Source organism: Lacerta agilis, chromosome 10, assembly GCF_009819535.1.
Source record: "Lacerta agilis isolate rLacAgi1 chromosome 10, rLacAgi1.pri, whole genome shotgun sequence".
NCBI lineage: Eukaryota > Metazoa > Chordata > Lepidosauria > Squamata > Lacertidae > Lacerta > Lacerta agilis.
This window is the reverse complement of record NC_046321.1, coordinates 35,269,024-35,294,648: the sequence shown is the minus strand read 5'-3', so window position 1 is coordinate 35,294,648 and position 25,625 is coordinate 35,269,024. Positions and strand designations below refer to the sequence as shown.

General features: G+C 39.1%; 1 protein-coding gene across 1 annotated transcript in view; it reads right to left on the bottom strand.

Annotated features, from left to right (window-relative positions):
• Positions 1–11,526: 11,526 nt before the first annotated feature.
• DCN (decorin) overlaps positions 11,527–25,625 on the bottom strand; it is a 35,213-nt gene continuing 21,114 nt past the window's right edge. The window contains exons 4-8 of the mRNA XM_033163346.1: positions 17,868–18,081; positions 17,067–17,180; positions 15,354–15,447; positions 14,353–14,491; positions 11,527–12,969 (exon numbers count right to left, since the gene is read on the bottom strand). Coding sequence (XP_033019237.1) covers positions 12,775–12,969; positions 14,353–14,491; positions 15,354–15,447; positions 17,067–17,180; positions 17,868–18,081 — 756 coding nt within the window. The 3' untranslated portion in view covers positions 11,527–12,774. The remainder of the gene's footprint in view (positions 12,970–14,352; positions 14,492–15,353; positions 15,448–17,066; positions 17,181–17,867; positions 18,082–25,625) is intronic.

Here is a 25,625-nt window from a genome sequence, read left to right as displayed (position 1 = left end):
TTCTTAAGCCAAATGACTTTTTCCTTGTTTTTCTTTCTGTTAAGTTATGTACAATAGTTCAATGAAAGCCTTAGCAGTGGAAAAAAATATATAACACCAAATGGTGAAACTACACAAGGTTTTTTCCTTTACTGTACTGTAAAAAAAGTATTAGTAAAAGGGAAGATTGGATATGATGGTTCTGGTTAAATATACATCTAACCATAAACCATGTACATTTTATTTTATGGCTTAACCTAAATATTTATATAACAAAAAGTGTGTGTGTGTGTGTGTGTGTGTGTGTGTGTGTTTATAATGTTGAGGTAGAAATAAATGGTTGGCAGCTTCCTTAAAATTATACTAACATTTGTCCCTTTTAGGACTTAAAGACATTCAGAATCTGGAAGCAATCAACTGAGTGTTGTCTGTTTCTTATTTCATGGATACTGTTCAAGAATGCTTCCTAAAGCTTGGATGTGAATGCTATTGAAATAAGACACTGCCAAATATAATGCTATAAAAATAAGGAAAATAATTGGCAAAACTTTATTCTTTCTGGTTCCAATATATCCAGAAAATTCCCATCAAAGATCTCCATTTTGTCCGAGACACATTGCTCCTTTAAAAGAGTGATCTTTACACCAACTGGTTTGGTGAGGGACAAGGAAGAAGGGGCAGACCATGATTCTTTCAGACAATGTAGAACAAACTTATTATTGCATCAAATAATTTTTTTTATAGATTGCAGATACCATTGGTGTGGCAGATGTATACAATAAAATGCCACTGCTTTGTGTATTAATCAATAGCATAATAACTACATTTATCTTCATGGGCTCTCCCATTTTGATCTTATGCTAAGTTTACCTTGTCTGCATAGGGTGTAAGACAATCAATCACCCTAGGGCTGTATCTAATGTTGGTCATACTTGCAGTAGACCTACTGAAATTAATAGATCTTAAGTAGTAATGTCCATTAACTTCAGTGTGTCTACTTTAAGTATGACTAACATTGGAGGCAACCCATAGTATTTAGGGTTGCATTTAGACTATTGCTTTATATAAAGAGAAGATAATTTGAGAACAACAGTTCTCATAAATGTAGTGATCACTTTGTCTCTACTCCCGCCTGAATGCTGTATGGCTGCTTTATTGTATTTATAATGCAATAATGTTCAATTGATTCTAAAATAGTTGTGATTATTTTAACTTAGGTTAGCTGCCTTGAGGAAATGGAGAGCAATGATGGTCTAATTCAATTTAAATAGATAAAAAAAAGAATCAAAAAGTGTGTGCAGCATATCAGCCACCACATATCAGATGTCCGGGGCCTAGCCAATGAGAACTTTCATCACAAGGTACTGTCATAAACTTTTTGACAGAACTGCAACAAGCTCTTAGGTCTGCACACATCAAGTACCTGATCCTTTCCATTAGTTTGGGTGAGCTCTCTTTGATCCCACACTTGGAATGAAGATGCAAGTCAAAGCTAGGGTGTGAAAAATTGCCATAAACCCAATTTTCTAGAGAATCTGCAGCAATACAGTAGTAACTCTACCTCCTTTCTGCAGACATATCTATCACGAGTAGATAAGAGGGAAACTGGGAAACTCTAGCTTCAATCCCAGCACCCATTGTTGACTAATGCAAGCTGTTCATCAGCTCACCATAAAGGTGAGTTAAGGAGGTGGCCGTCCTGCCCACCCCTGGTTGCTGTTTGGAAGGGTGAAGCCAACAGAACCCAAAATAATGAGGAGGGCAGTAATATGAGGTAGGTTGGCTACATGCCCTGCAGCCAAAAGTGACTCCTAGTACTTGCTGGTGGGTAAATGTTGTTATATGCCCACACTACATGGCCACTAAAGTTGTGACAGAATAGCAGTTAGCCAAATTAAATAACACCATTTTCAACAATAAAGAGTAGCACCACATAAACAAAACAGAATGTTCCATTGGCCAATCACAGGGCACCAAAAATTTCCACTCAGCCCCCAAATGAGGCAAATAACTAATTCCATGACCAGACCAGACCAGACATAGCAAATGCAGTAGGAATCTAAGTAGGAAAGGTAGCTCTCCCACTGAGAAGGACTGGACTATTGTGAAAAGAATTATTAGATACTTAAAGGGAACCTTGGATTGTACATTTAAACTACCAACAACTATCCAAAACTACTAGGTTACACAGATGCTCTCTGCACCAGAGACACAAAGGATTACAAATCAACAGGTGGATTTCTCTTTATGTTTGGAAATGGTTCTCTTTCCTGGGCCAGTTGTAAACACGTATCTGTAGTTTTGTCTTCCACAGAATCAGAATACATAGCTACAATTGAGGCATGTAGACAACTGGTCCGGATTGAGCAACTGACCAACTAACTATGGGTTGTTTGGGGAGAAACCTGTCTAGTTGATTTAGGACAGGCATGGCCAAACTTGGCCCTCCAGCTTTTTTGGGACTACAATTTCCATAATCCCTAGCTAACAGGACCAGTGGTCAGGGATGATGGGAATTGTAGTCCCAAAACAGCTGGAGGGCCAAGTTTGGCCATGCCTGATTTAGGAGAACCAAAGCTGTTGGAAATTAGTATCTCAAAGTGGGATTTTATTTTTCCAAGAATCAAACACATTGGGGAAAAATACCACTATGTGTGTGAGGTAATACAAGATGGACTTATTGAGTTGGCATATTGTCAAATCAACGAGATGACAGCCAACATTATCACCAAGCCACTCCGAAGAGACAGTTGTGAGAACCTTCAAGCCAAGACTCTGGGTGGTTTATTAATATTGTGTGCAATTGTTTATAATTGCCTGAGAAGGGGTTTGTGGGAAATTCAGCATCATATAAACCAGCATGCTCAGCTCTAGTTAATGCATGAAGGGGTTAAAACCACAGAGTAAGCTGAGTTTTACTAGACTCAGCTAGGTTGTGCCCCCTTACCTCTAGTGATGAACTGGTAGGGAAATTTATTTGTTCACTTTCTTTCCTCTGTTTGTTCTCTTCCACCATGTGAACCAACCAGATAGGACACCTCAACTTGATTGCTCCAAGCTCAGACAGAGTGTTAAGAAACTTCTTACCATATTTTGTAACCCAATTTTTCTGCCCATGAATTTGTCCTTTGAAAGTTTGTAAATAACAACCATTTTTACTTACCAAACTGTAGAAAGCAAAAGTACTTCAAATAACTTAAAACAGGATATTTAAAAGGTCTATCAGCATATATTCTCATGCTTCACTTTGCTGCATGTTTTGTGTTTTAAAACCTCTGCTGGGGATCTCTCTTACTGGTGAGTATTCTGCCTCAAGTTTGGATCTAGGAATCCAATGGATTCTTCTTCATTTAACCAATCATAACTGACACAATTGAGTGCTCACTAGAAGGACAGATCCTGAAGTTGAGGCTCCAGTACTTTGGCCACCTCATGAGAAGAGAAGACTCCCTGGAAAAGACCCTGATGTTGGGAAAGATGGAGGGCACAAGGAGAAGGGGACGACAGAGGATGAGATGGTTGGACAGTATTCTCGAAGCTACTAACATGAGTTTGGCCAAACTGCGGGAGGCAGTGAAGGATAGGCGTGCCTGGCGTGCTCTGGTCCATGGGGTCACGAAGAGTCGGACACGACTGAACGACTGAACAACAACAACTGACACAATCAACCAACTATCCTGAGTCAGTGTCCTGATCATACCTAGAACAATGAGAATGAGCAACTGGATTTTGGGTTCTTTATGGGCAAAGCACTTAATTGCATCAGCTCATAAAGTGCAAGTGATATAGACAGCACTCCCTGCTAACTACAGTTGTATCTTGGTTGCCGAACGCCTTGGAACTCGTATGCATCGGCTCCTGAACAATTGAAAACCAGAAGTGAGTGTTCTGCTTTTCGAACAATTTTCTGAAGCTGAACATCCGGCACGGCTTCCGATTGGCTGCAGGATGTTCCTGCAGCCAATTGGAAGCTGCACCTTGGTTTTCAAACGGTTCTGGGAGTTGAATGGACTCCCAGAATGCATTCTGTTCAAAAACCAAGGTACGACTGTACCTGGTTAGGCAACTTACAACAGCAGACCTGTGCTCCATCTTCAACAGTTGGAGCAACACTGTGGCCCTGCCCACCTGCTTTCTTAAACCCCTTTATCTAACACGGATTACACAAACACCTGATAGCTGTTCATCAATGGCAGTTTCAGCTGCTCCCATCACCTCCTTGAGCATGGAGACAGCGGATTGGGGTGCTCAGAGAAGATCCTAAAGATATAACTCTCTCTGAGGGTGTTGCAGGCTCCTCAGCTGCCTCACAGAACCCCACAAATTCTTGGTCCCTTTCCCTTGATTCTTTCCTCCCCAAATGCTTCCTTTGCCCACACATCCTCCCACTACTTGGGCAACAAAAAGCACTTTTTTGTATTGTTGTCATAAGGAATGGCCACCTCATGAGAAGAGAAGAATCCCTAGAAAAGACCCTGATGTTGGGAAAGATGGAGGGCACAAGGAGAAGGGGACGACAGAGGATGAGATGGTTGGACAGTGTTCTTGAAGCTACTAACATGAGTTTGGCCAAACTGCGAGAGGCAGTGAAGGATAGGCGTGCCTGGCGTACTCTGGTCCATGGGGTCACGAAGAGTCGGACACGACTGAACGACTGAACAACAACATAAGGAAAAGTATAAAGAAGCAACTATATCAGAACTACATGCAACAGTATCTCCATGGGTGAAGTCTTACCAAAGTCTTGATTCAAAATGGCATCTGACACCCAAAAAATGGAGAAGAGCACCACCTACTCCTTGTGATCCTTTCTGCTAATTTGGGCAATGAAATCTTGAGTAGTGTCTGAACGTATAGAGAAGAACTGCAGTAGGATAGGCATTCTAAAATAAATTATGTTATTGTTAATGAAGGATGAATGACTTGCTTTCTGGTGTCAGTTTTCTTATTAGTGGTCACTCACATGTAGTACTGGGTGATGGTAAGGAGTCAGGGAGGGCAGGTACACTTAACCAGCTGCTGCTGCTGAGCAGTGTTTGAAAAAGAGGATGCCTTCCATGTTGTGTTGGTTTCTTCCTCCTTCCCTTTTCATGCTGTCTAGCAAGCTCAACCGAATGCAGCATCACACCATCTGCCTCTATCTTCTTCCTCAGGACCTCCCCAGCATAGAAGAAATGAGCTAGCGGGAGAGATGAATTATTTTCTCTTCTCTTCTTTACAGTTTTTGGGAAGGAATGTACTTCTGTCTTCAAGTTTAGGCTACACGTTTTTATTTCCTTGCTAAATCATTGAGAAATGAAGGATAAATCAGATGTTGGGTTGCTTACTTGAATGAGCAAATAAAACATAGCTACAAAAAACTTCAATGTACTATGTGAAATTTATCAATTTATTCCATAAATTGTTCTGCAGTCATTGGCATGCAGGTATTATTAGACCATCTTCTGCATTGGACTGTTTTCAAGGAGCTTCACTGGCTAATCTGAAAGGTCAAAACAAAACAAAATAAAAAATTCCTTCCAGTAGCACCTTAGAGACCAACTAAGTTTGTTCTTGGTATGCGCTTTCGTGTGCATGCACACTTCTTCAGATACACTGAAACGGAAGTCACCAGACTCTTAAATATAGTGAGGGAGTGGGGAGGGGTATTACTCAGAAGGGAGGTGGGAATGGGTGATCAGCTGATAGGTGTGGAAAACCTGTTGACGACTGTTAATGACTGCAATTGGTCTTACAGGGTCTTGCAGGGAAAGGCAAGGGGTGAGATGGCTAAAGATAGCTTTGTCATGTATAGTGAGATAAGAATCCAATGTCTTTGTTCAGACCAGGTTTCTCCATGGTTTTAAGTTTGGTGATTAGTTGCAATTCAGACATATCTCTTTCAAGTCTATTTCTGAAATTCCTTTGTATTAAGACAGCTACTTTGAGATCTTTTATAGAATGTCCTGGGAGATTGAAGTGTTCTCCTTCTGGTTTCTCTGTCTTGTGATTCCTGATATCAGATTTATGACCGTTTATCCTTTGGCATAGGGTTTGACCTGTGTGTCCAATATAGAGAGCTGAAGGGCACTGTTGGCATTTGATTGCATACACAATGTTGGAAGATGAGCAATTAAATAGTCCTGAGATGGTATGTTTGATGTTGTTGGGACCAGTAATGGTGTTGTCCGGATTTATGTGGCAGCAAAGTTGGCATCTGGGTTTATTGCAGCCTCTGGTACCAGTGTCCATGTTGAGTCCTGTTGTATTATTGTGGGTGAGGAGTTGTTTTAGATTGGGTGGCTGTCTGTAGGCGATGAAGGCTGTCTGTTCATCGCCTACAGACAGCCATAGCAAGAGCTCATACCGAGCTCATACCAAGAATAAATTTAGTTGGTCTCTAAGGTGCTACTGGAAGGAATTTTTTATTTTATTTTGTTTTGACTATGGCAGACCAACACGGCTACCTACCTGTAATCTGAAAGGTGTTAACCCCCCATCCTCTGTGATATCTCACATCATTTGCCTGTTCCCTAAACACATTGAAACCTTAAATACTGCTCATAGCTCTTAACATTTTAAAAACTTTTTACCCATTTAGAACTTTAACATCATACTGAATCATATAAATGTTCCATGAAAAACAATCTGCCTCCAATCATGCAAGGCATTCATTATTTTTAATGGGAATGTTCCCAGACTGTCATTTTGCTTGTCTGATATCCACACATTACTTGCATTTCAAATGGAAAGTATTAGAGCACATGATACAAGTGTTAGAGAAGTTGTGGTACTCTTAGACATGTTTCTTATTCCTAAAAAGGAAATGGCAGCTTTGGAGATTTACAAAGTGGTACTCCTAGTACAACCTATTAACAGACCACAAGAGTATTAGTCTGATATCTGTATCTTTCTTTATGGGAATTCAGAATTACTCATTGCATTGCTTCTTTCTTGAAAATGTCTAAAACTCCCTAACGTTATCCCATTTCTTCCTTCTTTTTATTAATGTCTAATGTTTACAGAAACAGGTTTTCTGATTCATTTGTTGAGAAAAATTGTGTGCAGAAAGCTTCAAAAGAGCAGGAAGAGAGATATAATTTTAATGTGAAAAGAGCAAAAAGATTAGGGGTGGATCCAGTTAATCCCACAAATGAGGGAAATCTGCACGCTTAGAGTTGCATATGCAGAAGAGGGCCTGGTGATATCTGTGGCAGATTCAAATAGAGTGAAGCATGTGTCAGGTAAATTTACTGTATGTGAAATTATGCTTTGTGCCATGTGGTTCTTGGCTACATTAACTTTTTTTTACCAACAAAAAATGATCCGGATTTCAGTTGGCATATATTAGTTTGTCAAAAACTATTTAACCCTTATTTATTCATTATGAACAAACATGTAGAGAAAGTAAAAGATGCTTAGAAAATACAATTTCATATCTTCAACTTCAGAGAAGAAAAGTGGAATAGGGTAAATTGAAGCAATGTGGAGAGGCAGACACCTTATTTTTATCACAAGATCAGTGCAGGAGGGCTTGTGTGTAAGAGCAGTCTGTGAGTACCAGGGACACTGGTTGTGCTTTGGTCTACTGCGCCTCTTGAGATTGCCGATTGGAAAGTTGGCTGTTCGAATCTGTGTGACGGTGGCGAGCTCCCGTTGCTCTGTCTCAGCTTCTGCCAACCTAACAGTTTGAAAGCACACCAGTGCAAGTAGATAAATTGGTACCACTGCGGTGGGAAGGTAAACGGTGTTTCTGTGCACTCTGGCTTCCGTCACGGTCCTCTGTTGCGCCAGAAGTGGTTTAGTCATGCTGACCACATGATCTGGAAAGCTGTCTGCAGACAAACGCGAGCTTCCTCCGCCTGAAGTGAGATGAGTGCCGTACCCCATAGTCACCTTTGACTGGACTTAACTGTCCAGGTGTCCTTTACCTTGAGCTTTTTACATGTGAGTAGCAGAAGAATCTGTCGATGAGGCTTTTAGCTCATTTCTCATTTGGTTTTGAATCCTGCAACGATTTTGGAACAGTGTATTTCTCACTTATAAAATGAATGATTAAAGGACATTTCCTTCAAAATCTGATATGCAATTTACAGTGCAGGAAGAAGAGTTTTAGAAATAAATACTTGCATATACTGTACTTGCTTTTTGCTAAAATCACTGACACTTAACAAAATAATTTTACAAGTCACAGGCAAGATTTAGAAAATACTTTTTGTGATACAATTATTTAGGTATGATATATAGGTATTTAATATGATTTAACCAGGTAGATCACATTCTAATCCCCAAACCAGTTTGATTACTCTGGAACTGTTGAGTTTCCTTCAGAATACCCCTTCCCCAATATCCAGCACCTATTCTGTTTAATTTGCATGCTTTAGGGGAAACCCAGCCAGATGGGTGGGGTAATAATAATAATAATAATAATAATAATATATTTTATTTATTTATTTATTTGTTTGTTTATTATTTAGAAATGTAAATGTAAAGTATGCAAGTATAATGATCCATGTTATGGTCATCTACTCCCTTTAAGTTCTTCAATGTATTTCTATTTGTCTCCTAGGTCTTATTACAGAACATTAAGAAAGTGAGGAAATTAAAATGCCCAATTTCTATGACAGTAGGTGGTAGTCTGCTATGTTTTACTCAGAATAGACCCATTGAAATGGATAAACATGACTACATTAGGTGCACTAGTTTCAATGGTTGTACTCTGAGCAAAGCTAAGTTGCCTGCTTACCCTGTGCTGTTTTTCTCTTTTCACATCTTAATATACATGTAAGGAATTGAAGGAGAAAAATGAGCCAGGTGTATCATTCAAATCATCCAAATTTGGATACATGTGAGCAGTATATTTCCCTTCTTCTGAAGGAACTCTCATTTTAAATGTTGGTGCATTTGGTGAAAACAGCAAGGTAGTGAATTGAAATTCTCTGAAGTGTGAAACATCCAGGACTTCTTCCAATTCCATCGGAGAGGGGGGCACATTTTGTGGTAGCTGTACTATCATGAATGTATCAATGCGAAACATGATAATGTTCATTATTTTAAGACACATGTATCTATTCCATCATTCATGGTGAATGCAAGAAAAACCTCTGATCACTAGAGGCCGCTGGGACACAGTGTAAACAGTTAACTGCCTGGCCTTCTTACAGGATAAGGGTGCCTGGAAGTAAGAGACACAGGGAAGGGCACTCTCCATCCTATGGCCTCATTTGTTTGTTTTATTATTGCTTCCACTTCTCTCTCTCTCTCTCTCTCACACACACACACACACACAAAACCTGGATACCCTCAGTTCTACCGTACCCATATCCCACCTGTTTCCCCAAAACTCCCAACTCCAAGCCTTACCCAGATTTCCATTCACCATTACTGTTCAGATCTTGTTAAATTATTTTAACAGTTAGACATGCTTTGTTTATAGTTTATATGTTGATAGTGCTTTCCGTTTTCATCAACTTTTTCCTGCAAGCTCAAGATCTGATTGCATTTCTTTAAGACAGTTCTTTTCTTTTATTTCCTTTTAAAAAGCAGTTGCTAAATTTGATGAATTGCATTAGATTTTGGCATGTTGCTTAATATCAGTATACTCCAGGTAGGGACGCGGGTGACACTTTGGTTTAAACCACTGAGCCTCTCGGGCTTGCCGATTGGAAGGTCAGCAGTTCAAATTTGTGCAACGGGGTGAGCTCCCGTTGCTTTGTCCCAGCTTCTGCCAACCTAGCAGTTTGAAAGCATACCAGTGCAAGTAGATGAATAGGTACCACTGCCTGTTTCTGTGCATGCTGTGGTTTAGCCATGCTGGCCACATAACCCAGAAAGCTGTCTGTGGACAAACACCAGCTCCCTTCGCATGAAAAGCAAGATGAGCACACACCCCATAGTCACCTTTGACTGGACTTAACCGTCCAGGGGTCCTTTACCTTCACCTATCGTACTCCAGGTAGGAAGGGATCTGTCAACCCTCCATTCTTTCAAAATTACCCGAGAAAACCCTTTACCCCCCTCAAAGATCTCAACTTCTTGCCGTTCCCACAGAACTACCAGGTGACTGTTCTGCTGTTCTCCACCACACACCTTAATGCTATTTTTTATTTAAAAAAAAATCATAGTATTGTGGATTTGAATACTGCACCTATATTACAACTGCAAACAAAAACAACTAATTTCCATAATGATATTAATTATTCTAGTATAAAAAGTCAAAATTTCATTTGCTATAATAGAAACTGAAGAAATTTTGAGTTGTTAAGAATTTCTTTGTTACTTCCTGGAATAGCCTTCTTTACGATATTAGTGGAACAATACTCATTCCCAGCAACTGGCGTCTGTGAATTTGAAACCAGCATGGCTAGTAGCCACTGATAACCTTCTCTTCCCTGCATTTGTCTAATCCCCCTTTAAACACACCAAATCTGTGGTAGCAAGATCCATAGTTTAAATGTACAGTATGTTGGGTAAGTGCATGTTGTGAAAAAGCACTTCCACCAAGGCCATATCTAACATTCTCTGACAGAGTTTAAAGGTACACAACAACAGAATTCTACACAGCAGTTGCACTAGCAGAGGCAACAGCTGATTCTTGTTGTGCTATCTGTTCCACAAGAAAAGTTGGTAACAACATGAAACAAGTACAGTATACTGCTACCCTATTCTTGGCCTGTTTTCTAATAAGCGAATAGAAGTCTGAGGTAGCAATCTTCATTGAGAAAAAAATCCCAAGGGAAATGATTATTTCCCCCATCTCACCACCTCTGTCACTTTATACCAAAATGTGAAGAGATTTCTGTTGACTCATATTGTTTCACCCTCAGCTGATGTCCCGAAACATTTATCTGGTAAGATCTATATAGGTCTATACAGATAATCTGTATGCTCCATTAGCTCAGTAAATTCCCTAAGGTATCTAAAGCATTTTTATCAGAGAAGCCAAGAGCAGGGATGATAGGAGCTGGAGGGCCACAGGGTGAGTTTTCTGGTGGTTGGTGCAAAATACTAAATAAATTCACAGTTGTTGTCATGTTGAATGTTTCGCTACACTCATTTCAATTTTCTATCAGGAGCCTTAGCGAAGATATATATTTTGGATATCCTTTCAGCTTTATTTATTTATTTGTAAAGTTTTGAATTGCATTATATACCATACTGAAATAATATTTTACTTTTATGAGAGGGATAATGGAAATCAAGGAAACTCTCTTACCTCTTAAATGCAATACCTTCTTATATGGCCAAACTGTGGTTAATACGATAAAAAGAAAATAGTTTATGGAAACATAACCCTGCCATTTTTTAACTTCCCTCATAAAGGTGAATTCATCTTTTTTTCCTCCAAATGTGTTTTAGTATCTTATTAATAACAAAATGGTGAACATTTTTTCTTAAGATTTTCTCTTCAGAAAAAATATATTCATATGTATTTGAAAAGATATATGTAAAAACAATTAAGATAACCCATGTTAACTTTAACTGTTGCTTTTTATAATAGCTGTTAGTTTTCTGAAGCTATTCTGACATTGTTTTGGACAGGAGAGGCTATATAACACACACCAAGGGTTTGGAGTTTGCCAGTACTGTTTAATATAAAAACATACATACATACATTGAAAATATTGTATTTTAGACAATTAAGAGGTATCCAAACTTTTCTTTGACATGTGGAAAGATATATAGTTAACTTTGAAGACAGTGATCCCAGAAATATACACCCTTATTTTGGTATGCTCGCCACTAACTGAAGCCAGTTATAGAGATGAATGTAGAAGGTTTGATTTCAGATGACTTTTAAAAGAGAAGACTTCTAAATATGCTCTTCAAGTTCTGGCCAGTTATATATTCTCAGATGTAATTCTAGATACTGCTAAAAAGGAAGTCTGCATATCTCTCTACATTCTATTTTAAAAGGTTGTTGAAACTCAAATGCAGTGAAAAGATGAAAGTGCATTGTTGTATTTAAGAGCAATGAATTAATGTTGTGGGCTTATGCCTGCTTAAATTTACACATGCCTGCAGATTCACTGTGTGCATCCCCTTGAGTGGGTTACTGCAGTTGCTCAGATGAATGGGAATCGTATGGATATATTGTCTGGTGGATTATGACACAGAGAAATGGTAATGAGAGCAAGGAGAAACAAATTGCTCCTCTAGAAGTTAGCTGTTTGGAGTCCAGAAATAGCAGCATCCAGGGATACAATAATCATGTATTTTGTGCAGCAGATGTTTCCTAATCTTGCATAGAATTATATTTAGGATATTTATAAATGAAAATTTGAATATATTAAGAGAGTATTTTAACCAAGAATGCTAACAAAAGCAACATTTTAATATTGCTTATGTTATGTAAGCACACTGGTACCTACATTCAGGCTTTATTCCTATGGAGTTTGGTTGAGTCTTCAGTTGACTATTCCTGCCCCACACCAAGAATAATATATATATATTGGAAGTTTCATTTCCTTTTCCTCCAAGTAATTCCTTTGTGTTGTTGTAAATACCACCATCTATATAATTTCTAATTGTGAAAAGCATGACAAATATTTACCCCAAATCTCATGCACAGTGGAATGCTGAAATCTGTTGCGCTCAGCTAATCGATAGATACCACAGAAATATACCACATGCTGGCAAGGAAGTAAAACATAGTAAATTCAGCAATTTTGTCTTGGAATGGTCTATTAGGTTTTTGCTTTTTTTTTACATACTTAATGATATCCACTCTGCAGGTAAGTTTCCAGTATTTGGCTTTAATGTTAGCAAACATTTTAACAGGCAACAGGTATTTCTAGCAGAAATGCATTTGTGCATCTATTTGTAATTTCCAAGTTGTATTACAGATCGTTCATAGATACAGCGGAAGGAGGATGGCTGGATTTCCCAGTACTGCACAGGGTTGCTAAACAGACTCACTCCTGAATAAGAAGCCTTTTTGGTGTTGTATCCAGGAGGACAAAAATCATTGGGACCAACGGCAGCAATTTTATTGTTGTGAAGGTAGACCACCTGGAAAGTTACAAACATTGTAGAAGTGAGACAATCTATTCTGTTGCAGAAACCTAACATGGGTCATTTATCATCATTTAGTACATGGATTTCTACATACTTAAGCCAAAATCACTTTTAAAAAATCATCCCTTGAGCAATCACCTGAGTAGAAAAACTTGCTCCCACTCATTATTAATACTTTATTCTGCCCACCGGGTAACACACTAAAGTTCCCTGCATTGTGTTGACATCTCCATATATTTGTTGCCATCCTTGTGATACTACAGGAAGACCAGAAGGCAGAAGTTCTTCTGATCTTCTTATGTACATTTCCAAAGCATATATAAGTCCTATGCAGGAGTTATTGTGCTTATACAATTGGGTTGGGGGAGGGGCATATGTCCCAGCCCCATTCTCCCAACTTTTCTTTTGATTGTACGCACTTAGAAGCTACTTTGTGACTGGGAACACTGATAATGCAGATGTTGTTATCGCGGGGAGACTTTTAAGTGTGTTCAACCAAACCTGCTTAAAAAACTTTATTCAGACCTTCGCACTCAGTTCAAGAATGTCAGCAATGGAGAGGTTGGAGATGAGGATATTGGGAAGTGGGGACAGCATCCCTCATGCTCCCCCTGCACCCATGGTTTAAGCACAATTACAATAGCACCAGAGTAGGGCTGTAGACTTGCACAACCCCAATTTATCACTGTTGAGGAATGCTCTCTGTTACACATGTGGAACAGTGAGTGACACTGATAATAATGTGGCCAATCTCTGATTGTCTGCTGCAGTCCCTGCTTTCCTCCCCTGGAGCCACTGGATTACAAAAGATTATTGAGATTGTTTTACAACAAATGAAAATAAGATACCTTGTAATGCAGATATTATCACAAGAACAGTAGCTAAGCAAAGTGGGCGGAAAAGCATAAATGAAAATATTTTTCATTTATGTCCACCTGGTAATTAAACTAGTCTTATGTTATCTGTTATTTATTAATTTATATATGCTTTTATTCCTAAAATGGAAGTGTAAATAGTAAACATCAGGTTCCTAGGTGGTGTCCCACCCAGGTAGCTAGCAGACACAGACTATCCTGTGTTACCTTCAGGAAGGTTACTATAACCTTCAGAAAGGTTGTTGGATAATGGCATTCAGACCATTTTTTACATCCCTACATGCACCATTACTTCATAAAATTAAAAAGGCAGTTCATCAGAATGATATATTGCAGCTAAGCATTTATGTATTAGTTAGTGAATGGAGGAAATGCAGTTTACTGCTCTATTAGATTTTCTAACATCTTTGTTAGATGTAGGTACTACTGCCAGTCCTATGTTGTCTGTGAGATATACAATAATTAGAAATGTTGTGTATCTCAGTCTTATGGTATACTTTACCTGTACATATTTGTGTTCTCCAAGCCCAGGAGGTACTTTGGCAAGCTCATTGTGGTCTAAATGTAATTCTCTCAAATGTGGAACGTTAGCTAGAGAGCCATTATCCAGGTTAGCAATGTTATTGAAACTGAGACCAAGCCTGCAAGAGAAAAACATTATGCAAGCTGTAGTGAAATAACTGTTCTCATAGATAATAATTGTTTCTGTAGATGCATCACACTTCTCTAGCCATGCCACAAAAACAGGAAAATAGTGCACAAGTTGCTATACTAAAAACATGTACTATAGTTACATTTAATTCCATTGCATATGATCAGTTGTAGTCATGTATTGGGCCTACATAGGCTTATTATGAAGCTAATTTCACATCATACAAGTATCACTATGTGGACAATATATCAAATTAGTAACTGGGTACTTAGTACCATATTATTTTAAAGTTAGATTTTGGTACCAGATAAGATTGCAATATATCTATACATACTGCTGCAGCTAGAGATACCTGTAAAACAAGAATATCAGTGCATACCAGGGTAGGTGGGAGGTTGCTTTGTGTAGTGCAGCATTAAAAAAAAACTTATTTGTGGAAATTGGGAGAACCCAGCAATATATATGCAATTTTAAAGAACTGGTTCTTTACAACTTTGTTTTTGTGGTAGCATGTATACAACCCCAGGAAATATGTACTCCAGTCTCATATTAGACATTTACTCAATGAAGGTAGAGCAAACTACATTAGTATATGAAAATTAGTAGATTTTTAGCCTACCTTGAAGACTATTAAACATAGAAAGATGAAACAATTCAAAGCTAGAAAACTAGCTAATGTAAAATTCAATACTTTTTCAGTAACTGCTGCTTTTTTTTGCCAAAGTGCTTGGAATGATCCAACTCTAAACAGCCTGAAACTTGTTAACAGATGCAGTGAGCTGTGGCTGTTGAGGAAGGTTTAGGCCACCAATTTTGCACAATGCTGGGCATTTTTATAAAATAATAATTACTTAGCCAAATTGGTGAGTCCTTTTAGACTGTCTGCATCAACTTTGTTGATTTTGTTGCCATCAAGGTGAAGTTCTGTCAGAGATGTGGGAAGACCTGCAATAAAAGATGGAGAACATGTGTTGCAAAGACCCGTGGAAGGTAGACTGTATACAAAAACACATTGCACACAAAGCTCCTGTGGGAGTCAGTGGTTGGTGTGAGCCCATCCACTTCATGTCAGGGGTGATGGGGCATGTTTGGCCTTTACTATAACACAGTCCCCAAGTGCAACCCTGCCTCCACCCTTAGAAGTAAACTGCAGACATTCACTTATATGAGAAGAAGTAAACGTGCAGTTTCTGGTTCATTTAGCGCAGCCATAAGTCCAGGATTTCAGAGTGTCCTGGTTTTTACTTTTTGAAATATGGCAACCCTAGGTTCATTATGGAGGAAGAATCTGAACTTGTTTGCTGCCCAAGAAGGTCCTAGCTGCCTTGTTTATCGAGCTTGTTCTTCTATGTATAGCTACTTTTTAGACTCTCTTTGTTGGTCTTGCTAGAATGTGACAGTGTGGTTTTCAGATAGATAGACAGACTGCTAATTAGTTTGAGATTTATAAATGAAAGATAAAGAGTGGTACAAGATATGGATGGATCACTCTCTTTATAATATGTTGCAGTTGCATGTGTTCCAACCTGTTTCTACATTTGTGGCATTTTTAAAAGCAACCAATTAATATATGAATATGTATTTAATTATTATATATTATGGTAACACATCTTGTTCAGTTTTTGAGTTGAGAACTATACTGCAAAAGTTGAAGAGAAAATCTAAAGGTTAATTACATTACGATCTGCAGTTCATGAGGAGCAGATCAGGTCAGTTCACATTGGCATTCATACAAAATAAATTCCTTATTCACTCCAATCAGTTCAGCATTGACTCTGTCCATCTTCATGTCCAGCCTATGCAATGTGTAGAGCAGTGTTTCCCAAACTTGGGTTTCCAGCTGTTTTTGGACTACAATTCCCATCACCCCTGACCACTGGTCTTGCTAGCTAGGGATCATGTGAGTTGTAGTCCAAAAACAGCTGGTGACCCAAGTTTGGGAAACAGTACTGTTGGTCAGTGGTTCATCCATACTTGTGATTGTACACATATTCCTAAAATCATTACTAAATCTTAAAAGCAGAATGTAAATGGGATATAATAAAGGCTGACCATGTAGAATGATGGAATTAATCTCACAAATTTAAATAAAGCAAAAGTATATAATACTTTATATTACTATTCTCTGCTTCTTTGTGGAAAAGTTCACCCTCCTAAGAGTGAATGATAAATGTATGTTTGATACCACATACCATACCTTTCTGTGTATAACGTGGCCCCCTAATTTTTGGGACTCCAATTTAAGAAAATGCCCCAGAGTTGTGGAACTTTTTGGGGGGAGGATGGCCCTAGGTTATTGAGATTTTTTGGGGGGAGGATTGGAGTTGTTGGGCGTATACACTGAAAAGTACAGTATATGCTTTCCATTTAAACTTGAGGGTCCTTTGTTACTGTATTCTAAAAGTAAAGTAATATTCTGCATGTGATGCATTATTTGCATTCAACAATTTCTTATTACTTTTTACAATTTACATAATTTAAGATAAAAATATAAAATAAAGTTCTTCATAATATTTTGGCAGTGATGCTGTACACAGCTGCAGTTTCCCAAATAGTGTGCTTACCTTTAGGGACAGTTGTTATATTGGTATCTGAAATACGGATGTAAGAGAGTCTCTTCATCCCTTGAAAGCATCCATTTTCTACACCTGAGCTTTTTAATGGATTGGTACCTAGTTCTAAAAATAAACAACATTGACAATTCTTAGCCAACAGATTAATACCCCTCCCTCCTTAATTCTTCTCTAATTGTGTTCAGTTGGCTGCACTGTACTTTACGAAATAATTCCAGCCTTACTTTTAAAATAAAAATCACATTTAGTGTTGTGATACCTCTGTAAAGGTTTTTTTTTATAAGAAATGATAACATTCAGCTGGTATATTCACTGGAGTTTTCTTTTACTTGATTATATTTTCTGGGTTGCAGCATGTTGTGAAAATTTCATTCCATAAAAAATAAGTGAAGCTGGAGATTTTAACAGCCTAGCTGAACACCATGAGACAAATATTTACTTCAACTCTTCCTTTTGATTTCTCTCAGTTACACCCTCCTTTATAATGCCCAACTGTTACCAGTGAAAAAAGGGGGGAGGTTATTATCTAACACATGGTCTAACACATGAAAAGTACTTTAGCACTTTAGCAAACTCAGTATGAACCAAAACACTTGATACGTCCAATTACACTTCACTTTTTCACATTCAACCAACCACTGTTACATCACCCCCTTGGAAGTGTTTACATCAATAATATAGTTAAGAAATTTCTTAGTCTGGATTCTGTCAAATTCTATTGACTTTGAATTTTACCATCTTTCACCTGATAAAATCTTATCATGGACTCTATTTGTAAGCAGCGATGCATACCTACGACAATCATATTACTTAGTCCATTGAAGACGGCTTTCCTTAGTTTGTTTATTTCATTTTCATGTGCTCGTAGCTCCTGCAAGCTTTTAGGCATGTTTTCTGGAAGTTCCTTCAAATTGTTTTTGGACAGGTAAAGTCTCTCCAGTTTCTTGAGTGGAGCAAAAGCTCCCGGGCTGATTTTGCTGATTTTGTTGTTAACAAGGATCAATGCCTGTAAAGCAAGAAACAATAAAATAGAACTTTGTTAATGCCACACATGGGCATACTGTTAAAGGAAGATATAGGTATCCACTAAAGATACAAACGTCCATTAGAATGTTAATTCTCTATGTCCTACAAGTTTGCAATGTGATTTGGCCTTCATGGTTAGGACTGTGACATGGGGAAGGGGGCCTTGAACTCTCCAGCAGTTCAACTGGAACCTAGTGCATGCTCTGAAAATATGAGTTTACTTTGGCTTTGCTCTGAAAGTGAATGCAGTGTCATTGCAAGGAATTGGATGAAGTCACAGTGGTACAAACTAAATACTGGGAGATGCCCCAGTAGTTCCCTCCAAGTATCCTCTCCATAGTAGCTGCTGTACAGAAAAGTTACCTGTTACCTGTGCTTAATAAAATGCATAAAGGATCATGTAAATGCAAGCCTTCATAGCCCCTCCTCCCATGTCTACCATATCTTTGTTGTTGTTCAGTCGTTCAGTCGTGTCCGACTCTTCGTGACCCCATGGACCAGAGCACGCCAGGCACGCCTATCCTTCACTGCTTCTCGTAGTTTGGCCAACTCTGGCCAACTCTCGTAGTTTATTTAACTCTGGGCAGAGGTTGAGGGGTTGCCTCCATCAAGAACATTCTTCCATTAATTGAATTAAACCTACATTTACATTTCCTGTGAATCGTATTTCTCTACAAGGGATGTCTCAGTCACTTGTCTGAGAGTTATGACATCCTTGTCACCATGTAGCAGGAAACATATTGGCTGTAAAGACTCAGTACTTAAATTAATTAACAATTAGTCCCCCTTCTGTCCAGCCCTGTCTTCAGAAAGATCACCCTTTGGGTTAAAGCTAATGGCAATCGAGAATATTTTTTCCTATGTGGGCATCTCTCATTCCCTACTTGGTTCAGCTTTCTGCACAGGAGATCACTGCCCTGATCCATTATTATTTTTTGGAAACTTCTAGGAGGCTGCTTCATATCACTCTTTTTCAAGACACTCCAACCCTATAGATCATTGTGGGAACCAAACCTCCTCACCTTTAGCTAGATAGCTATCCTTATTTCCTCTCCACAACTTCCTATTTCTCAGCTTGTACTTGTTGTTTTTCTGTTTTACATTAGTTAGGACCTTTGCAGGAAGAAGTATTGTTACAAAAGGAAACATCTTTTGTTTTTCTATTTGGGGGAGGGTTTCTCATAAGCTGGGGTGGACTCTGCCTAAAGGAAGCCAAAGGGTTGATTAGATTATCAAGTCTGTCACAGAAGACATAATAATTAATCCAAGTGTGCTTGACCATTGGGAACTTCCATAACACACATCAGCATGCAGGCATCTGTTAGGAATCTTGGTTGTGACTGTGCACATAAAGGCAATAGTGAAAATCAGAAAACCATTTATATCTCCTTTGCTTGCAACAGCTATTTACATCTCATTCCTTCATTATTCTCCTGTCTTTCTTATTTCTTCAGTCATGTTCTCTCCGAATTCTCACACTAGTCCAATTCTAGTCATTGACATTCAAGCTTCCCCCCTTGGTGAATTTAGGCCTCTATCTCTATTGTGCCTGGTTACCATCTATATTCCATGTAAGGTATTCTTTAAGCTCTCTCTGTAATAGGAACGTTTTAAGCTTATGGTTCAGGGAACATGGGTTTGGGTAGACTGTGACTCATAACAACTGACCATCTTTCTATATTTCTGTGCCAGCTATTCAAGCTACAAAGCCATTTTACTTACTGCCTGCCATTTTGTGTAAATAAACCTTATAGTCATTGGAACTGGCTTTGTTAGTGTTTGCTAATTTTTCACAAATAAGCAAAGCAATGTTTTGCAGAGTAAGCAGGTCCATTGCAATAACCTCTGTGACATACAATTATTTCCACTGAAACTCCCAAGAGTGATGGTTCTGTGAACATAAATGAGCAGATCTTGTAACTTACACACACACACACACACACACACACACACATACATCCTAATCAGAATCCCCATGATTGTCAGAGTTGGCTCAGAATTTGATTTATATAGCTCATACAAGACAAACCAGTTTTTTTCCATAATGAAACAATATGTGTTGGTTCTCTAGATTTAAGGCTCAGTACATACATTCTGTGTTGTCACAACTATTCATCTTGCAGAAGGAGGAGCGGGGAATCGAACCCTCTTCACCAGATTATGAGTCCACTGCTCTTAACCACTACACCACACTTCAATAGAAGCTACTGACTTCTCTTCATGCATGCTGTAGACCCGATTCTGACTGGATCCCACCCATGACTAAACAAACAAACTCCTGTGTTGCAAAATATGATTCAGCAATATCGAAAGCAACACGATGGCCAGAAACAATTACAGTATAGTAAACTTTATGCAATAATGCAAAACATCAAAACTATCAAACTGAAGTCTCTGAAAGTCCTTGAATAAGTCACGGTGCCAGACTTTACCTGGCGGAGATCAAGCTTGTAAAGCTTTGTATAATCGGCAAATGTCCAATTTTGATGTTCAACTCTGAAATCTGCTGAACAGTGTTTCCGGATAGCAACTACTGTTTCGTTCAGTACTTCATCAGCCAGTTAGTTCAACAAACACTCATACGTAGAAAGATGTGTAATTTCTTCATTAACCAATCTTTTCCCCTGAATTGATATAATATACATGAGAATGAAAAATACTCTGGAACAGTGCTCATGTGATTGTTTGTCCCGATGGATCCAGGGCAACTGGCATGGCTTCCATGCAGTCCTTAACCCCAACACTTTCATTTTTAGCAGTTATTGCCCCCTCCTTTGCCATCATACTGTACAGTCAAAACTGCACACTGTTGTTAGTCCAGGAAAATATTTTTATTCATGATCCCCTCCCCTTCCTGGTCCCCAAGGAAGTCCATTCCAGATCCCGCACCAGCTTCTTTATAGTTACAGAAGGTAGGCATCTTCCTGAGTAAGCTCCTGGACAGGAACTTTGATTTCACTGTTCAGTTCTCCCTCAGTCTCTGAGAGGGAGGCTGGTGGCAGTAGCCAGACATCTGTGAAGTGGAGGGGAAGTCAATCTTCTGAAATGAATGGGTAGAACTAGTAGGAGATCAGAAAGTGAGCTTCAAAGAGATATTTTTTAAATGGAGTGCTCTATATCTCATAGAATCATAGAATAGAATCATAGAGTTGGAAGAGACCACAAGGGCCTGTTGGCATATTAAGCTGAGCAGCTGCACAACAAGAAGGTTGAGGAGACTGTAGAGCAAAACTAGGAGTGGTTTTAATGAAAAGCAAAAATAACAGAAATTACATCAGCTAACATTACATTACAGAAACATGACCCATACGGTGACCCACCACCCAGGGCACTGAGGAAGGTACGCAGACCTCCTTATATACCGTACCCGATTACTGGCACGCCCAAATCAAGACAAACAGCATCACCTGCTGCACTGTCCCACAGCTGGAAAACTAGGTCAATTAATCTTCATACTTTTAAAGAGATATTCCTGTGGAACAGTAATGAACCTTGAATTAACATCCAACATATCCCCTGCGGTTCATTAGTGTGAAACACAAACATTCAATATATTTCGTACATGTCTTTCGTGCGTGACCTTCGGGAGTGCCTTAGTAAAAATGTCCGCAATTTGATGGTCACCTGGAACATACTGAAACTCAATTGTTTTATCAGCAATCAAATCTTTTACAAACTGTAAACGTAATCTTAAGACTCTAGTACGTTGTGTATTCGTTTCTGAACACAGGATAGCAAGTCCACTCTGGGAATCAAGGAAAACTTTTACTGGGAGTGTGACTTGCATTTGCAAATCTGCAAATATTTGTAGATACCATTCTACATCACGAATGGCCTGAGTGCATGCGCACAACTCACTCTCTGTTGTGGAGAGACAAACAATTGTTTGGTTCTGTGACTTCCATTCAAAAGGGCATCCATTATAACACATAATTATACCAGATACACCTCTGTAACTATTTTGTTCTACTGCATGAGATGCATCACAATATATTTCTAAACCTTTTTCAATAGATGGTGTAATCTCTAACCTATAATGTCTGGTATGTTTAAGGTACATCACCACTCTTTTGAGAGCAGTAAAGCATTGGGTAGTAGGCTAATACACCATCAGGAACACGCATAAAAATCTGTTCCTTTAAATCTGCAAACAAATAGGCAGTTTTTATATCTAGATGATAAACAGAATGTCCACGTTGGGATGCATCTTTCAACAAAAGTTTAACAGTCTCATATTTTACATTTGGTGAATAACACAAATCATAATCTTCGCCTGGAACTTGCTGAAAACCTCTGGCTACTAATCTAGCCTCGTATCTTACAACTTCATTCTTGTCATTCATTTTCACTTTGTAAACCCATTTAGAATCAATGACTCTCATCTCTGGGGTTTGTGGTACAAGAGACCAAGTGTTATGCTCTTTTAAAGAAGCTATCTCAGAATCCATAGCTTTGTACCAATTTACAGCTTCATGCTTGGGTAACTTCTGAACATCATTGTAGCTTTTAGGTTCAAAAATTGCCTTATTGGCATACACAGTGTTAAACTGCTCTTTTGAAAACCGTTTTGGCTCCTGTCTCTTTCTATGGGAACGTCTCAGTCCTGAAGAAGAGCTAGACCCTTCAGAATCAGTGGAACTAATTGGGCTTCTAGCTTCTGACTTTAAATTATTATTGTCAGACTGAGAAAGCTCCTGTGGACTTTGCTTACTATCAGGAAATTCAAAAGAACTTGGCCTTTCCTCAGGTGTCTGTGACTTTAAATTTTCAAATAAATCACTAGACCCAGGCTTCTCGTCTTCAAATTCACCACTATCCCCTGCTGCAGGTTCTATTTCTTCATCTGCTTCTTCCACCTCAGTATCATCTCTACCATCATCATCTTGAAAAACAGCAACTCTATTCCATTTTACAGTTTGTATCATGCTTCTGGTTATATGAAACTTGCCAGTTGCTGGGATATAAACTCTGTACGCCCCCTGCTGGTAGCCCATTAATTTTCCTTGAACACTTCGCTCATCTAGTTTGTGCTTAGCAGGATAGTGCATAATTACATCTGAACCCCAAATTCGTAGATATTTTAGATTAGGGCGCTTTTTAAACAACATTTCATAGGGAGTGACATTTAGACCAGAATGATAAGAGCGATTTCTGACATAAGCATATGCATGGAGTGCTTCAGCCCAAAATTCTTTGGGCAAATTAGCATCATGCAGGTAAGTTTTAACACCTGCCTGCAAATCACGCTGTGCTACTTCAACAAGCCCATTTTGCCAGGGACTTCGGGGACAGGATAACTCATGAGTAGTCCCCTGCGCTTCCAGGAAATTCTCAAAATCCTCAGAAATAAATTCCCCTCCTCTATCAGAAAATAGGTTTTTTATAGGTTTGTTAAAGTGGGTTTTTACCCAGTTGCAAAAAACTTTGTACTTCTCAAATGCTTGGGATTTTTCAGCAATTGTAAAAATCCAACAATATTTACTAAATTGATCAATCAAAGTGAGCCAGTATCGTGAAGATCCTAATGATTTAGGGAGTGGACCAACCAAATCACAATGCAAACGCTCAAACACGTCTGTTACTTTTCTGTCTGAGTATTTACCCTTACGTGCAACTTTTATCTTGTTCTTACAGCAGGATATACATTGCATATAGTATTTACATGGCTTCAAATTTAGTCCATCAACAATCTCTTTTGTCTTAAGCACATCAGTAAAGTTCAAATGTCCTAGAAGTCTGTGCGCTTCATGAATACATCCAGAATGTGGTTTTACATTTTTCAACCCCTGTTTTGGCTGTATTACCTTGCAATTTACAGGAGGTTGTGAATACTTTTGGAAATACAGTCTATATAAACCCCCAGACTCCCGGGCATATAATACACGTTCATTTCCTTTGAAAAACTCACATATTTTCTTAGTGAAACGCACAGTTATGCCTTGTCGAGCAAAGCAGCTTACTGATAATAAATTGTCCACTGACGGGCAGTAAGTGCAATTTGCTATGGTAATGTTTAGAGAGTCAAGTTTCACAGTACCTCTGCCGAACGACTGCATAACGTCAGAGTTGGCTAAATGTATCTTGCCAATCTCCTCTTCGAAAGACATAAACAGGCTCCGGTCATTACAGAGATGGGTCGTCGCTCCAGAGTCGACAACAAAAGAACTCCACGTGGCCCCTTTAACTCTTTTATGACCAGTAGTCCGAGCATGTAAGGCTTGGGGCTCGTGTCCATCTTTACGATACGCTGCTGACTGCTGGGGCGTTGCCTGTGAATTACGACCTGAAACAGTCCTGGGATCATTTTGCTGCCTTTTAGATCTGCAGTCCTTGGCAACATGGCCACGCTTATTGCAGACCCAGCAACGCTTGCCAGCTTTAAACGCAGCTGAATCTCCACAAACTTGCTTACGGCGTTCCTCATTATCTCCAGAAATAGGAGTGCTTATCTCACAAGCCTCCCTTCTGTCCAGCTCGCCCATTAATCTTGCCGTCACCCCTTCCACAGTTAGTTGTGCCGGTGGAACGGCAGATATCTGGCTAGCTATAGCATCAAAGTCTTTGTTAAGCGAACAGAGAATAATAAACACATATTGAATGTCAGGTATTACCATGTCTCTTTGGATTAATTCGCCACGTATCGCCTCCAGACGCCTCAAGTGTGCTGCCAAATCACCACCAGGCTGCAACTTTGTCTGGTACAGCTGCTTAAAGAATGTTAAGGCAGACGCTGACTCCTTTCTGACGTGAACTGCTGCAAGGCTGTTCCACATCTCCTTAGCAGTTTTCTTGCTTCTTATATAGACTACCTGCTGGTCACTCACAGCCAAGTTAATTAATGCTCTGGCTTTTGCATCTCCTTTCGACCAGGCATCAGTCATAGGGTCAGGAGGGTTTTCAGTTACATACTTCCAAACATCTCGCGAAGTCAGGAGCGCCTCCACCCGAAATGACCACAAACTATAATTTTCATCAGTAAGTTGTGGAAATGTCAAAGCCTTCTCAACCTCAGAAACCCGGTCCACCATTCTGCTCAAACGCACAGGACCGCAACAGCAGCAGCAAAAAGAAAAAACCTTTCTTAAGCTATTCTCCAACTCCTAAACTATACAGTCATCAACTCAATGGCTGGGCCCATAACCAGATGTTGGCATATTAAGCTGAGCAGCTGCACAACAAGAAGGTTGAGGAGACTGTAGAGCAAAACTAGGAGTGGTTTTAATGAAAAGCAAAAATAACAGAAATTACATCAGCTAACATTACATTACAGAAACATGACCCATACGGTGACCCACCACCCAGGGCACTGAGGAAGGTACGCAGACCTCCTTATATACCGTACCCGATTACTGGCACGCCCAAATCAAGACAAACTCAGCATCACCTGCTGCACTGTCCCACAGCTGGAAAACTAGGTCAATTAATCTTCTTCATACTTTTAAAGAGATATTCCTGTGGAACAGTAATGAACCTTGAATTAACATCCAACAGGGCCATCCAGTCCAACCCCCTGCCAAGCACTCC